The sequence below is a fragment of the Suncus etruscus genome, chromosome 3 (genome assembly GCF_024139225.1).
Source record: "Suncus etruscus isolate mSunEtr1 chromosome 3, mSunEtr1.pri.cur, whole genome shotgun sequence".
NCBI classification, from domain to species: domain Eukaryota; kingdom Metazoa; phylum Chordata; class Mammalia; order Eulipotyphla; family Soricidae; genus Suncus; species Suncus etruscus.
In genome coordinates this window covers 143,977,580-143,994,743 of record NC_064850.1, presented here as the reverse complement: position 1 = coordinate 143,994,743, position 17,164 = coordinate 143,977,580, and the positions used below count along the sequence as shown (strand labels likewise).

General features: G+C 39.6%; 3 protein-coding genes across 3 annotated transcripts in view; 1 reads left to right on the top strand and 2 right to left on the bottom strand.

The window, feature by feature from the left end:
* The window catches only part of GREB1L (GREB1 like retinoic acid receptor coactivator), a 147,546-nt gene extending 136,932 nt beyond the window's left edge, over positions 1-10,614 (top strand). The window contains exons 27-32 of the mRNA XM_049770188.1: positions 1,084-1,249; positions 2,600-2,827; positions 3,869-4,010; positions 5,319-5,519; positions 7,420-7,558; positions 8,781-10,614. Coding sequence (XP_049626145.1) covers positions 1,084-1,249; positions 2,600-2,827; positions 3,869-4,010; positions 5,319-5,519; positions 7,420-7,558; positions 8,781-8,944 — 1,040 coding nt within the window. The 3' untranslated portion in view covers positions 8,945-10,614. The remainder of the gene's footprint in view (positions 1-1,083; positions 1,250-2,599; positions 2,828-3,868; positions 4,011-5,318; positions 5,520-7,419; positions 7,559-8,780) is intronic.
* Positions 1-17,164, bottom strand: part of ROCK1 (Rho associated coiled-coil containing protein kinase 1) — a 647,994-nt gene that overhangs the window by 582,792 nt on the left and 48,038 nt on the right. The gene's annotated exons all lie outside the window — the stretch shown is intronic.
* The window catches only part of ESCO1 (establishment of sister chromatid cohesion N-acetyltransferase 1), a 37,294-nt gene continuing 34,976 nt past the window's right edge, over positions 14,847-17,164 (bottom strand). The window contains exon 10 of the mRNA XM_049770026.1: positions 14,847-15,910. Coding sequence (XP_049625983.1) covers positions 15,763-15,910 — 148 coding nt within the window. The 3' untranslated portion in view covers positions 14,847-15,762. The remainder of the gene's footprint in view (positions 15,911-17,164) is intronic.

Below are 17,164 nucleotides of genomic sequence, written 5' to 3'. Positions count from 1 at the left end.
GGACGCCGGGGGATCGAACCGCGGTCCGTCCTAGGCTAGCGCAGGCAAGGCAGGCACCTTACCTCCAGCGCCACCGCCCGGCCCGTACCACAGTTTCTTTAGCCATTCGTCTGTTGAAAGGCATCTTGGTTGTTTCCAGAGTCTTGCTATGGTAAATAGTGCTGCAATGAATATAGGTGTAAGGAAGGGGTTTTTGTATTGTATTTTTGTGTTCCTAGGGTATATTCCTAGGAGTGGTATAGCTGGATCGTATGGGAGCTCGATTTCCAGTTTTTGGAGGAATCTCCATATCGCTTTCCATAAAGGTTGAACTAGACGGCATTCCCACCAGCAGTGGATAAGAGTTCCTTTCTCTCCACATCCCCGCCAACACTGTTTATTCTCATTCTTTGTGATTTGTACCATTCTCTGTGGTGTGAGGTGGTATCTCATCGTTGTTTTGATTTGCATCTCCCTGATGATTAGTGATGTGGAGCACTTTTTCATGTGTCTTTTGGCCATCTGTATTTCTTCTTTGTCAAAGTGTCTGTTCATTTCTTCTCCCCATTTTTTGATGGGATTAGATGTTTTTTTCTTGTAAAGTTCTGTCAGTGCCTTGTATATTTTGGAGATTAGCCCCTTATCTGATGGGTATTGGGTGAATAGTTTCTCCCACTCAGTGGGTGGCTCTTGTATCCTGGGCACTAGGATATTAGATTCTTGACATACTTCTCATAGTATACAAAGCTGATAAGCCATCAATATCAGCATTTCTGCTATCAGACCTGTTTTATTCTAAGGGGAATGTGGGCAAAAATCTATTAATTGAGGAACCATAGTATGACTAGGGGAGCCAACCTTTATGACAGGGCCACAGGAAGGACAAAGGTTGGAAGGAACGATGGTTGAAAAACATTGATCTACATCATCAGATATCTCTGGTTTCTGGCCATCATATCTAAGAGAAATCACATTTTAATTACCCAATGACTGTAGGTAGTTTGGCTGTCACTGAGAAGTCATGCCTGTGGAGACAATGTGAGTTTATAGAACCTCAGTTAAGTCTCAGGAAGGAGGTGCAGTTGCAGTTATGTTGCCTTCCAGGTGCTGCCAGATTTCTCATTAAGGAGCTGTCATATCACAACCTGGAACTGGAGAGGAACCGCCTGGAAGAGTTGGGAGTTAAACGCCAGTGCGTCTGGCCCTTCATAGTTGTGATGGATGACTCCTGTGTCTTGTGGAACATTCACAGTCTTCAGGAGCAAACCGGGTAATGGTACTTTACAAGTGGTTATAAGGGAGTAGGACCTAGTGCTATTAAAAAAAAGTTTTGGCCACACTTACATACTAAAGAAAAATACTGCCACAAAATGACATCCAGATACCTTCATTACTGAATTTTATGATGACAGAAATTTTAAAGTCAGTTTGCATTAAATTCCTAATTTTTTTCTTTTTTTTTTTTTGGTTTTTGGGTCACGCCCAGCAGCGCTCAGGGGTCACTCCTGGCTCTACACTCAGATATCACTTCTGGCAGGCTCAGGGGACCATATGGGATGCTGGGATTTGAACCACCATTCTTCTGCATGCAAGGCAAATGCCCTACCTCCATGCTATCTCTCCGGCCCCAAATTCCTGAATTATTTATACATCATGACTCTGGTTAGCTTTAAGTCTGTTGTAATGTGAGAAATCTGAGTTCAACCCTAGACACTGTCAAAAATAAAAAACACTTTGATGGGGCCGGGCGGTGGCGCTGGAGGTAAGGTGCCTGCCTTGCCTGCGCTAACCTAGGACGGACCGCGGTTCGATCCCCCGGTGCCCCATATGGTCCCCCAAGAAGCCAGGAGCAACTTCTGAGCGCATAGCCAGGAGTAACCCCTGAGCGTCACAGGGTGTGGCCCAAAAACCAAAAAAAAAAAACACTTTGGGAAAATAATACCGGCTTCTGTATTTGTACACTGGATTTAGTTTGGCTTTGCAGTGCCAGGATAAAACATGGTCTTAAAAGTGTTCTCCTGCTTTGAATCAAGAGAACTGCTTTTTAATCCCAGCTCTGCATTTCATGTCTCATTTTGATTAGCTCCAAATTCATAATTCTTCTCATGTGGGAGTTATGGAGATTCTACAAGGAACGAAATGTTAAGCATAAAGTTTTATGCAATAAGTGGTGGTGCCCCTAAAAACAATAGCACCCCACTGAAACATTCCAGGCGATCTCTAGACCTCTTTGAGCTCCAACACTGTGTTTCCATGCCCTTGTTTTCACTGTGGAATAATGGAAGCCAATGAAGTTTCCAAATATTCCTTAAAGATTTTACTATAACCAGAACTGGAAATACACTTAAATTCATCTAGTCCTGATAAGTGCTGTTTATTATTCATTTCAAAGCAAGGGCGGGCAGGCTAGCTAGCTTTTCTGCCTTAGAGTAAGAACCCCAACTCTTTTTAGCATTGTCTCTGAAATAGCAGTGACAGGCGATGAAACTTCCTCCGTCCTAGACTCATAGAGAGTAACTCCACCTGCCACCTGTATTCTTTACAGTTATTGATAATGTAGGCCCTTCATAAGTGATCCACTTTTCAGCAATTTTAACTAAATTAACTTTACATTTCATAGCCAACCCATGGAAGCAGGAATTTCCAGTAAGAATGTATCCCTGAAGAGTGTCTTGCAGCACATTGAAGCAACACCCAAAATTGTTCACTATGCAATCCTGGGCATTCAGAAATGGAGCAGTAAGCTGACTTCTCAGAGCCTGAAGGTGCCTTTCTCCAGGTGCCATGTGCATGACTTCATTCTCCTCAACACAGACTTAACTCAGAATGTACAGTATGACTTTAACAGGTGAGTTAGACCTCATGGATGGAAGTAATCCTAATATCTTATTTCCCAACTCCGCTCCAGCTTTGTAATGTGTTCCCTTTCTTAGAGACATTAGGAAACTGGTAAGTTTCTGTTTGCATGAACAGAGAGGGAGGGGAGGGAAATTATGACACCAAGAGCCCCTCATCATCCCTCAAACTGACCTAGTTTCTGAAACAGTGTTACTGGTGTACTGTGAAATGCTCAGAATTATACTTTCACCCAAAGAGAGCTTAACAAGAAAACAAAGGGGGGTGGGGGAGACCTAAAACTAATCAACATAAATCAGTGTCCATAAATCCATTTTCATTCATCCTCAATTCAGAAGGCAATCACTTTCTCCCAAAGCTAAGAGCCAGAGATCTGAATCCTATAAATGAAAGGCCAATAGATGGAAATAAACTAGCCCTGGAATTGACTGATTCCTAAGCCAATTACCTCCACATCCTAAAAAAACCTGAGATGATCAAAGATGATTATCAGGAACCACAGAAGTTCCTTCTATCTGCCTATTTTAGATAACAAATATGTGGCCTTATTTCAGTGTAGGAATGCACAAAACACTGTAGATTGAGACCAAATTAATCTTCCTTCTCTCCTTGAATAGGTGTAATGCCTGATTCGGAGTTCATAGGCCAGTGTTAAGAGCCAGAGATAGTACAGGTGCTTCCGATGCATGTGGCTCATCCTGGTTTGATCCGAGTACCTCTGAATGACCCAAAAATAAGATTATTTAAGGCTATTTCCTAGCATATGCCACACATTTCTGTGTGTAGTAATCATGGTTAAGATGTAGCAGGTAGGGTCCGGGCAGTGGCGCTAGAGGTAAGGTGCCTTTCTTGCCTGGCTAGCTTTGGACGGACCGCAGTTCGATCCCCCAGCGTCCCATATGGTCCCCCAAGCCAGGAGCAACTTTTGAGTGCATAGCCAGGAGTAACCCCTGAGCGTAACCGGGTGTGGCCCAAAACCCAAAAAAAAGGATGTAGCAGGTAGTCAAAGAAACCTCTCCTAATTATGATTTAGGTATTTCTGTGAAGATGTTGACTTTAACCTAAGAACAAACAGTAGTGACCTACTCATCTGCCGTTTCAATCACTTCAGTCTCATGAAGAAACATATTCAAGTTGGAGGGCAGAGAGATTTTATTATTAAACCAAAGATCATGGTAAGTTTTATAAGCATTGTATTCTCTTATTAACATCTTTATTAGGTACTGGCATTAAGCCACTTGATGGGAAAATGAGGTAGCTTTTAGTCAAACTTTCAGAATAATTTCTGTGAAGGATTCATCTATGACCAAACCAAAAGGTTTGAAATTTTAATATAATTCCTTATATTTGATGGGGCCGGCGAGGTGGCACTAGAGATAAGGTGTCTGCCTTGCAAGCGCTAGCCAAAAAGGACCACGGTTCGATCCCCCGCATCCCATATGGTCCCCCCAAGCCAGGAGCGATTTCTGAGAGCGTAGCCAGGAGTAACCCCTGAGCATCAAACGGGTGTGGCCCCCCCCAAAAAAAAAAACAAAAAAAAAATTCCTTAAATTCCTTATATTTGAGGCTTAACTCAATCCAGGTTTCATTTTTACGTTTCAATTGTTAAACTAGTATGGTTAATATTTTTACTTTATCACATCAAAGTAAATGAAAGTGATTTGATCCTTTGCCATGAAGGCTCTAAATTCACTGAAATTATTGTACTAAAATAATGTAAATCCCCCAATTGCAGAGCCAGGAGTAATGAGCATTGCTGGATGGGGCACAAAAAAATAAAAATAAAAATAGGGGCCGGGCATTTGCCTTTCATGCAGAAGGTTGGTGGTTCAAATCCTAGCATCCCATATGGTCCCCCGAGCCTGCCAGGAGCTATTTCTGAGCGTGGAGCTGGAGGAATGACCTCTAAGCGCTGCCGGTGTGACTCAAAAACCAAAATAAATAAATAAAAATAAAAATAAATGCAAATTAAAACCTCTCAAGGGCTTTTCCTTTGCTACTGAAATTCATTATAGCATGTAGAATAACCCTAAAATAGTCTTGTAAAAAATTTTTTTTGAGATGGGGCATTTGCCTTGCATGCAGAAAGATGATAGTTCAAATCCTGGCATCCCATATGGTCCCCCAAGCCTGCTGCCAGGAGCAACTTCTGAGCATAGAGCCAGGAGTAATCCCTAAATGCTGCTGGGTGTGACACCCCCCCCCCATTTTTTTTTTGAGAATTGGTTGCTCACAATGCATTGCTAAATGAGGAGCTTCAAAGAAGCCTCATTTTCCTATGCTTGCTATATGTGAATTTTTACCACCAATACCACCATTTCCAGGAGGAAAATTCAGACCCCAAAATAACACAAACTTCTGACCCTGGCATATTGCCACTCGGAACTATCAGGATGCAGCGCTGATTTCCTTGTCTGTCTCTTCAAGATCCAGTTATAGACATGGGCTTTTCGAAATCATGTTAACTTTAACTTTGATTTCAGGTGTCGGAGATTTTAGCACCCATCTTGCCTCTTCAGTATGTATGTGCTCCAGACAGTGAGCACACACTTCTGGAAGCCCCTGCACAATTTCTTCTGGAGAAATTCCTTCAGCATGCCTCATACAAACTCTTCCCTAAAGCCATCTACAACTTTAAGAGTCCTGTGTTGGCCATTGACAGCTACCTTAACATTGGACCAGAGGTAAAGGGGAAAGGGCTAAGACAGACATAGTTATATCAATGCTCAAACAGCACATGGCAACGTTCATTCCCCATACCTGTTCCACTGCTCCACAGTGAGCCAATGGAGTGAACAAAGCTGCTACTGTAGAAGCCTACTTCAATTACCTTGTACAGAGCATTCATATCAATACTATCAATGGAGTGAGAATTCTCTACAAGCTTGAAAGTTCCTCATAGGCACACAGTAACTTAGTCAATTTTAGACATCAGGATCTTCACTCTGTTTTGGTTTTTTTGGGGGGGTCACACCCGGTACCACTCGGGTCATTCCTAGCTCTATGCTCAGAAATAGCTCCTGGCAAGCTTGGGGGACCTATATGGAATGCCAGGATTCGTCCTGGATCAGCTGCATGCAAGGCAAATGCCCTACTGATGTGCTATCTCTCCAGCCCCCGGATCATTTTCTTTTGATGATGGAGATTCCAAACACTGCTCAGGGAGCCCCAAGACTAGTCCTGGTGATACCATCTGAGCTAGGAGTGGAACATGTCTTTGTTTTTTGTTGGCCACATCTAGCAATGTGTTACTCTTGGCACCATATGATAGCGCCTAACCTCTGTACTGTCTCTCTGGGCCAGGAACATAACATTTTTTATATAGAATAATATAAATTTTAGGGCCATCCCAGGACGACTGGAGTACATGTGGGAGTTCTGAGTACCACAATTTTCATGCAGAGTTCCCCCTCATGTTAAAAAATGATTTACGTTATCATTCTTTTAATAATGTCTCAGAGGGGCAGAGCGATATAGCACAGTAACTAGGCCATTGCTTTACATGCTGACCCAAATTTAATCCTGGCATCCCATATGGTGCCCTGAGCCAAACAGGAATGACCCCTGAGCACCACAGGGTGTGGCCCAAGAGGGAAAAACGTATTTTACTGGTTTAATCATGAGTTCTAATATTTTAGAAGTGAATCTTAAAAATCAGATGAATAATATTTAGTTACATACCTAATCTAGGTCTTCTAGTTCCTCTACCCAGAATCTAGGAGTCTAGACAATACAACCTAGCTTTATTTTTACTAGTAGTATCATTTACTGAGAATTTAAAGGTATACTTAGTAATTATATAATTCACAAAAATCTTATGAAACAGCAGATCTATTATCTCTTTAAACCAGAAGTGGAGGAATGGAGAAGTGAAGTAAATGTTTGTCTCATAGCTACTAAACAGAGGAACAAGTATTTGCAACTAAACAGTCTGGCCCACATATTAAGCCATTCCACCATTACCTGTAATTTTTGTAAAGTTATCTTCTGTACAGAGCTACAAATTTAAATTCATGATTTAAGCTGTCAAATTGTAAGTCTGAATGAAAAGCTGAATACTTCTTATTCTCAATAACATAATCATTCAATCTTTCTAAATAATGTGCTTTTGTAGAAGCAATTTTACTTCCTAAAGATTCCTAGATAGAAGTCTGTACTTATTTCTCTCTAACTAAAGAGCAGAAGCTTTAAATTAGTTATATAAACTTAAACATATCTAGTTAAAAGTTTTCATTAAAAATTTGTCCTCTTCAGTTGTTCAAATCCCAGCATCCCATATGGTTCTCCAAGCCTGCCAGGAGTAATTTCTGAGTGTAGAGCCAGGAGTAACCCCTTAGCACGCCAGGGGTTACCCAAAAAAAAGTTTTGGGTTTTTTTGTTTGTTTGTTTGTTTGTTTGTTTTTATCCTCTTGAAAGATAGCTCACAAGTGGCATGTGCTTGGTATATAGGAGCCCTTGGTTTAATCCCCGGTACTGCATAGTCCCCAGCACTAAGTTCAAAGCACACTAAATCTCCTTTTCTTTATCCTGAAAGCAATCAGTACTCAATGATAAGTCCATGCTATTTCTGCTTGTTAATTCCAGGTGGCCATATGCTACATCAGCTCCAGACCTCACTCCAGCAATGTCAATTGTGAAGGGGTGTTTTTTAGTGGACTCCTCCTGTATCTCTGTGATTCTTTTGTAGGTGCTGATCTCCTTAAGAAATTTAGGTTTCTTAAAGGTAAACATTCTCATCTTGTTTCTGAATGTTATTGGCTGACAGTGGATAAAATACAAAGCAGAAATAAAATTTTTAGGGTGCTAGAGCTAGTACAGAGGGTAAGAGGCTTGCATTATGTGCAGCTGACCTGGGTTTGATCATCTGCATCCCATATGGTTGCCTGCATCTGGTTCAAATCCCTGTACCAAATATGATCCCCTGAGCACTATAGAATATGACACTCCGGGGCCGGGCGGTGGCGCTCGAGGTAAGGTGCCTGTCTTACCTGCGCTAGCCTAGGAGACGGACCGCGGTTCGATCCCCCGGCGTCCCATATGGTCCCCCAAGCCAGGAGCGACTTCTGAGCGCATAGCCAGGAGTAACCCGAGCGTCACCGGGTGTGGCCCAAAAAAAAAAAAAAAAAAAAAAAAAAAAAAAAGAATATGACACTCCAAATTAAATGGAAAAAAAAATAAACCACTTAACAATTTTAAACAATGGGAAGAGAGATTTTTTTTTTCCACTTGACAATTTGTTTTGACTCGAAACAAGAATCAGTAGTGCTAGGGATCAAACCCAGATCTCATATATAAATTCTACTGAGTCACCCCAGCCCACTTTACTCTCTTACACCAGGGCCACTAATTTTCTTCAGCAGGGATAGAGTATATAATTGCAGGTAATTAGCCAAAGTTATGACCGTTAGTAGTTTCAATACTAAAATATGCTTCACATGACTGGCTTTTATAAGACCAATGCTGTAACCCCTGAGCTATGGAACTTCACATTAGTTTTTAAAAATCAAGTTAATGAGCTAAACGTTTAACAGAGAAGCTTAAGTTACCATAGGAGATAGCCACCTCCAGTGTTAGGTTTGCCTAAGAGCTGCTGACTATGTAGCATGTTACTAAGGCAAACTACATATTATTTTACCTACAAGAACCAAACAGGCCCCAGTGAAGTGATGCAAAAGTTGAGAACTATTCCAAAAGGCACTTGTAGCATGAGAATGTAACAGTAACACTCGTTTTAACTGTTGAGTAATTACCAACCACAAGGAGCGTGGTTCAGATTTTTTTCAAGTTGTACTTTTGAATTTGAAATCTAAAGATTCTGACTGGCTTCTTACTTGTAGGATATCAAATGTATTATTAGCTTGGAGATGTAATTGGAGATATGGGAAGAGTCTATCCTGTTAGTAGTACCCTGAGCCTAAATTCCTTTTCTGCCTTTTTTTGTGAAGGTGCTACTCTGTGTGTTATCTGCCAAGACAGAAGTTCCTTACGCCAAACAATTGTCCGCTTAGAGCTAGAGGATGAGTGGCAATTCCGTCTCCGGGATGAATTTCAAACTGCTAACAGCAGTGATGACAAACCCCTCTACTTTCTCACTGGACGTCATGTATGATTTTTTGAAGAGACCAAGCATACTAAAGTGATGCCTAGACGGGGTGGGGCAAAAAACAATTGCTTTTTTTTCCCTTTAAAGTACAATCACTGTGGAGCAAAGTGCAACATATTTGTCTATTTCCAAAGGGACACTCACCCCAAAAATATGACCCAGGTCCCCTTGGGGGCATCACTATCCTTCAGTTTCAAGACCTTAAATTCAGGTTACTTCCACCCTAGGCAGTTGCAATTACTTTGACTGGTCTGCTTGAGAAAGAGGTGGATGTACTTTGGAGTTTGCATTGCTTTTTCTACTACACTATGTTAGGGAAAAACTAACTCAGCATTAGCTAGCCTAAATGTGTTACATGAGACTCACACCGTTGGTGTGTAATTAATTGAAGATTAACATTTGAGACTTGAACCTTCAATGTTTTTCTTCAGATCTGTACTTTGGTACAGTATTACTCAGGGGCCTGAAAATGATAGAATGTAGAAGTTATTTGTATTTTTTAAAAACAGTAGTAGCATTGTCTTTCTCTGTGCAGTGTTAGTTTAAGATTTATAATCTTATGTGTATTGAAACTTTGGGCAAAATTTCCACAGGAGTTGAAAGTTTACTATTTAAATGAACAAAAATCAGTAAATGCAGAGCAGGCATTATGTATGTATATTTACAGTTTCTTGCTCAAGTTTCACTGCTCTGTCTTTAAAAAGAGAAAGCACACTGTATTTATAAGAATATGGAACAGTGATGAATCTTGTACAGGAAAACCTGGTTCATCCCATTAAACAAGTTACCCAACACTTACCCTCAGATTGGAGAGGAACAATTGGCACCAGCAAAGCTAAATGTTAGGCTAAGGTTCTTTGTGGAATGGAATTAGTTTTCTTCAGGGTCTCAACAAAAGCTCCCTTTAAAAGATATAACAAGAGCTGGTAGGGTAGCGTGTGCATATTACAGCCAGCTGGGATTCAACCCCCAGCACAGTTCCCTGAGCAATGTCAGATGTGATCCCAAAATAATTATAAGTGACAAATAGCTCTCTTAAACTGACAATGCAAAAACTGGGAACCACAGAAAACAAACAAGCAAACAAAAAAACCATCAAACTGCTGAATGGAACATTCTATTAGGCTTTTTGATTCATTAAAATGGGCAGTTTCTTCAGCAGCAATAGTAGGAGACCTAAACTTGTAAAACAATGTAAAATTCTAGAACAAATTATTGGGAGTTTGCTCTTAAATTATTTCCCCTTTCACCAGCCCATATATATATTTTACCCACCTAAATGTTGCCATTTTTTACTTGAATCAGTCTTGAGGCCTGTCTTGAGGCTTGTATCTGAAGAGGCCTACCACAGCCTGCATTTACTAAGAAGAAATAGTGTTAATTGACCAGCTTTATTAGCTTCTGATGAGTTTACAACTAATGAAGAATGGAATGTACTGATTTGGTTTGCAGATCTCTTTTTAATATAACTACTTAACAATGTTTTACATGTATTTTGAAAGGCATAATTCATTTAAACCCCACTTTTAATTGTCCTTTGAAGAGTATCTATCTTATATATATAGATATATAGATATATAAGTAGACCAGAATTTTTGGCAGAGGTACGTTTTGGAATAGGTTGTTATGGTTATGAATGTATTTCAACTGCTCCTGTTTTGTGGAATGGGCCTAATGCTATCAGAAACCCACTGTTTGTGCAATATCCCAATAATAATTCTATATAGGGCAAATGAAATACTTGAAATAATTCTGAAATAACTAAAATAGGTGTGTACCTGGGCAGATGGCCTCTCAGGGTTTCTTCTGGCTTTATGGCTTCATAGTCAAAAATAATATTTTTTAAAGTAGTTAACTTAAATCCAGGTATTCCACACTAGTTAGGGCTGCACTCTGGAAAAAAATCAAATGATCTCTTAAATATCAACTGTGGAAGAGAATTGCCAGAATAAAGTCAAAAGACCATCACCCTAATGATGGAAAATTCAAATTCAACTCCTATTCTTTTCAATGCTTATCTTTTAGATCACCTTATCAGTATATTTCTTTAGAGAATGGTAGATCCTATTCCTTTAAGGATGAAATTGCACAGGACACCATGATTTGTTAATACATATGTTGGTGTGTTCAGCTTTAAGCCTTGCCATCCCTTAGAGCATTGTGGTATGAATGTGTTCCCTAGGCCTACATTATAATTAATCTAAACACCTGTTGAATCTTGCCAGGTATGACAATTCACACAGGTTAATACTGAATGTAAACTAAAATCAGACTGAGAATTGTGTGTGGGTTTTTTATATTTTTGCTGTAATTTATGCGATTGCTTTTTGTGATTTTTAGACATGAGGGCATCTGTTACTGTAAAAGTTTCTTATCCAAACTTTGGTGAACTTCACTAGTCAGTCTACCTCACATTTTGTTTATGATTCTATGTTGTTTTAAATTGTGTCTACACTATGATCTTGTCCTTCCTTTCATTTAATTTGATAAATGTATTAAAACTCTCCCACCCTCCCCCTAAAAAAGCTGGTCTTTAATTTTCTGATTATGTATTAACTCCCTGGCAGTGTCTATGAAAGTACTAGACAGATAATTGCTGAATGAAAATCAATGTCTAGAACAACTTGCCTATTTAGATTTCCATGAGTTACAGAAATGATTAAAAAGTACTAGAAATTTTTAGTCTACCCCAAGTATTTTATATATGGGAATTATACTCACTTTGATGCCTTCCTCAGATGCAGAATTTCAGGCTGCTAGAACTGCAATATAAAGGTCACTAATTTCCAGGTCAAATTACCAACTTTTGTGAGGAAATAACTAATTAAAAAATAATGAGTTCTGCTATGGAAAGTGTGCACAAGTAATAGTAGTTGATATAGAACCACAAAACTCTCATCTAGGCTAAAGCACCTCACCATGATCTCAGGAGGGGCAATAAATTTTCTCATTGAAACAGATCCAGAAACAAATGTCCCTGTTCTACTCTATATTCCAAAGCAAATGCCATCAAAGGACTTGAAACTGAAACTCTGACTGCTGTACCATCTTATTCAACTACCTTGAACAGGAACAATATCAAGAAGCAGCAAACCCTGAAAATCATCAAAGTGGCTCAAGCCTCCACCACAACCTTTATCTTCAGAAGGCCATAAGATTATGAAGAAAACTTTTGTCTACAGTCATTAACCTTCAACTGTTATATAATAGTGTTGATCATTCTTTCTCAAAACACATTCCATACTTTCTAGTGTGCTTTTTTTACCTTGCACACTGCCATCATTTAACAATGAGTTAAATTCTCACTCTACAACCTCTCATTTTATATACTTCAGTATTATCTCTAAGCCTTCACAAAACTAAATTCATGTTTTCTTAGTTGAAATTTCTCCCAAACTCTAGATTCACATATCCAGTTAGTTATTAAACAGCTACCTCCACTTGGACATATTATAACCACCTTAAAATCTTGATTAATGTCTGAGTACACCCTCCTCATCCAATCCTCCCAATTGAATTCCCCAGTATTCACTTTTTTCTTTTTTTTTTTTGGTTTTTGGGCCACACCGGTGACGTTCAGGGGTCACTCCTGGCTATGTGCTCAGAAATTGCTCCTGGCTTGGGGGACCATATGAGATGTCTGGGGATTGAACCGCAGTCCCTCTTAGGCTAGTGCGCACAAGATAGCTTATGGGTAGCGCCACCACTCCAGCCCCCAGTATTCACTTTTTAATGTCTACTCAATCAACCAAATCAAAACTGCAAAGTACCCTTGAATCTTTGTCATGGTTATTCTTAATTTTTTTTTTCGGTTTTTGGGTCACACCCGACAGTGCTCAGGGGTTACTCTTGGCTCTACGCTCAGAAATGGCTCCTGGCAGGCTCAGGAGACCATATAGGATGCTGGGATTCAAACCACCCTCCTTCTGCATACAAGGCAAATGCCCTACCTCCATGCTATCTCTCCAACCCTAGTTTGTCGTGATTATTTTAAGGTCAGCCTAGCAGCCTTAAACTGCACCTTTTCAAAGTTAATCTATTTCATCTTTATCCCAACATTATAGCCTCAGTTCAGTGTTTCAACATTTTCCACAGACTTATACCACATTCTCTTAACTATCTTCTAAAATTCATATACCACACATATACAACTTCATAGGATTGTCATAATAATAAAATGTAATACTAAATACATGGCATGATACATACTATTTTTGGTTTTGGTCATTTCCTGTGGTGTTCAGAGACCATATGGGAGGCCGAGGATCTAACCCACATTGGCCTCGTGCTAAGCATGGGCCCCTTCCTGCTGGACTATTACTTCAACCCCAACATACATTTTTTTTTTTTTTGGTTTTTGGGCCACACCCGGCAGTGCTCAGGGGTTACTCCTGGCTGTCTGCTCAGAAATAGCTCCTGGCAGGCACGGGGGACCATATGGGACACCGGGATTCGAACCAACCACCTTTGGTCCTGGATTGGCTGCTTGCAAGGCAAACGCCGCTGTGCTATCTCTCCGAAACCCCAACATTCTTAAGGAAATACCTAAAACATAAAATTGAGGAGCTATGTCTTTCTTATATGTAAACATTAGACTGTTTCCCAGCAGTGGTATAACATCATTTCGAAAATACTTAAATTGAGTCCCCTATGAAATGTATCAAAATGTATGCAAAAATTAAACCTGTCTGGTCAGAGCAATAGTACCACAATTGGCCTTGCAAGTGGCCAACCTGGGTTCAATTCCTAGCATCCAACATGACCCCCACAGCCTTCCAGGAGTGAAATCTATGCAAGAGTAAGAGCCAAGAGTAAGCCCTGAGCAAAGCCAGGTGTGGCCCCAAAACAAAAAACAAAAAGTATTGAGCCTGGCTTATGAGATTAAGTTATTTAGAGTATACAAACTATACTTGAAATGTTATTCCTTGTTTTTAAAAATATGATCCCTGTCAAAGATACTAAGAATGAGAAGTCTAAAAGTATCATGTCAAAAGTTAGATCAAGGGGCCAGAACAATAAGCACAGCAGATAGGGGATTTGCCTTGCACATGGCTGACCCAGGTTTGATCCGCAGCATCCCATATGGTCCCCCAAGCTTGCCAGGAGCGATAGCTGAATGCTGCCAGGTGTAGAAAAAAAGTCAGATAATGATAAATGAAAGTGATCATTATAAATGAGTGAAATTTATAGTACCTTTACTAAGGATCCTTAAATCACACATTATTTTTCTGGGGGAAGATATATGCAAATCTTGGAGTCAGAGTGATATAGTACAGAGGTTAAGGTGTTTGCTTGCCTTGCACACAGCCAACCTGGGTTAGATCCATGACACCCCATTCAGTCCCCCAAGCCCACCAGGAATGATTTGAGTGCACAGCCAGGAAACATGCCTAAGCACTGCTGAGTCTGATAAGCAAAAAAAGATGCCAATCTGTTAAAATCTGAACTCTAAAGCTTTAAATTTAGCAGGTTTTTAATGAAAATGATACTTCTACCTTATAAAATCAATCTGTATCTAATCATAATGGTGTTTCATTTTGGGGGGGAGGTCACGCCTGGCAGTGCTCAGGTGTTATTCCTGGCTCTACGCTCAGAAATCGCTCCTGGCAGGCTTGGGGGGCAATATGTGATATGGGGCTCGAACCACCATCCTTCTTCATGCAAGGCAAACGCTTTACCTCCACGCTATCTCTCCGGCCCCGGTGTTTCATTCTTGAGCCAAGGCACTTCTTAGAAGAGGAAACTGATGCTCGGATCCTGCCTTGTAATGACAAAAGGTCTTGCTTACACACTGACCCTTTTGAAAAACAGGAAGACTACCTTTTAAGAAGCCAGTGTTTTTTTAATTGTTTTTCAAGGTACTGACCCAAGAACTTTCCTGGGAAAATACAAACAACACATTATTACATTTATCCATTTTTATAAAGCTATCAATTATGTTTTATTATTTTATTATACATTATATACATATCATAAAAGGCCACAGCAGTTTTTCAACATATAAACCCTTTAAAAGTAGAGGGCACTATGAAGGATAGACAAGTATTAAAATGAAGTTCAGTAATGAAGGTATATACTCAGTGTAGTATTTCTGAGAAATAGCAACGCAGATACCAAGTTATCCGTGTTTAGCTTGTGACTATTCCATACATGTGTGTATCTCTTTGGGATTTATTAATAGCCTAAGTATGTCAAAATTGCTGTTTTAAAAAGAGAAACTAAAACATATTAAAGGGTAGCGAGTATTGACTTTCCATTGATAGCTCCGCAACACAGAAATCAAAGAAAAATTTTCAATATCCACACTCGTCCTGTTATCTGGAACTTTGCTATTTTAAGAGTTCAAAGTGTATTTCAGGGCCTCTTCTTGAATAATAAAACACTGATTTCTGCTCTGTGAAAATACATCTTTAAAATCATAACTGGTATCAGCAGATTCATATAAAAATTACAGTACACCAAGCTACACTGGTATATTTCCATATTCAGAACTTCAAAATATACTTATCAACTGAGACCATAGTCCTTGCATTATTTTCAGTCCACTATGAACAATTATCTGCTGCATGTAAACATGTCTAAATAAGTATAGATAAAATACATCAATCATAAATTTCTGTAAAAGATAATAAAATATCTTCTTTAAAAAACAAAACAATAAGCTATTACTGCATTGTTTCCGATTTACGAAAATGGAACAACCTTATGGCTGTTGCCAATCCTGAGTTCATTATAATAAAAATGGCCCTAGTTCCTGGTTAAAGTCAGCAACCAATCCATTTCTCTTCAGTAGATCTTCTAGTACTATAGGCAATAAATCTGTTTCAGGTGTTATTTTGTCCATTAATAAAATTGTATACCAGAAACTGACCAGTGCCACAGTACTGAGTTGCAAACAGTTTACCATCAGGAGTGGGATCTGAGAAAGCAATTTCTTCTTTACTCAAGTATGAGCCATATATAAAGTTACTCCTGTTTAAAAACAAAAGGGGGGGGGGGATAAAAAAAAAACCACAATGTTTTAATCACTCAAACTGGAAACACCTATCAAATATAATTAATCTTACTTGAACATTTTAGGTAATATGTTCTAAAATTATCACAAATAATTTTTCATCTAAAATATTAGTAATAGAGACTAAATTTTTTTTTGGTTTTTGGGCCATACCTGGCAGCACTCAGGGGTTACTCTTGGCTCTGTGCTCAGAAATTGCTCCTGGCAGGCTTGGGGGAACATGTGGGATGCCAGGTATCAAACCCAGGTTTGTCCTGGGTTGGCTGCATGCAAGGCAACTGCTATCACTCCAGCCCCATAAAATGTTTTATATTAAAGCAACAACAATTTAACATTTACTCCACTCTTTTCAGCATAAAAACACTCAAGAGCCAGATATCGTATAGGGGTTAAGTCACTTGCCATGCATATAAATGGCCCCAAATGGAACCCTGATATTTCCCCCGAGCAAACAGCCAGGAGTAAGCCCTCAAGACTGAGAATGTAGCCCTCACACATCACCCACCAAATACACATCAACTATGCGTATAAGGAACTTAAATGTATACATCCTAATAAAAGACTAGCAAAGTCAACTGTGAAAGACAAACTGTTTCCATGTGGGGCCAGAGAGACAGCAGGTAAGGCATTTGCCTTACATGTGGCTGATCAGGGTTCGATCCCTGGCATCCCATATGGTCCCCTCAGCCTATCAATAGCCCCTGAACATCGATGGATATGGCCCCAAAACAATAAATAAAACCATGGATTAGAACAAGATAATTTACTTGCACCTCTTCTAGTCAACAATGTAATAATACAAAAATTAGGGAAATTTTACAAATGGCATATAAAAATTCTTAAGGAATTTACAAAAAAATACTGAATAAAAATTAGTTTAGGGCTGGAACAGTAGTATTGCAGATAGGGTGTTTGCCTTGCACACAGGCCGACCCAGATTCGATCCCCAGCATCCCATACGGTACTCCGAGTGATTCCTGAGAGCAGAACCAAGAGTGTGAAAAAAGTCAGCAAGGAAGCAAGATTTAAAAATTATAATCTACAAAATGAGAGGCCAGAGAGATAGCACAGTGGTAGGGCATTTGCTTTGTATGCAGTGGACCTAAGACAAATTGTGGTTCACTTCCCGGCATCCTATATGTCCTCCAAGCCTGCCAGAAGCAATTTCTGAGTGCAAAGCCAGGAGTAATTCCTGAGCACAATAAGGTGTG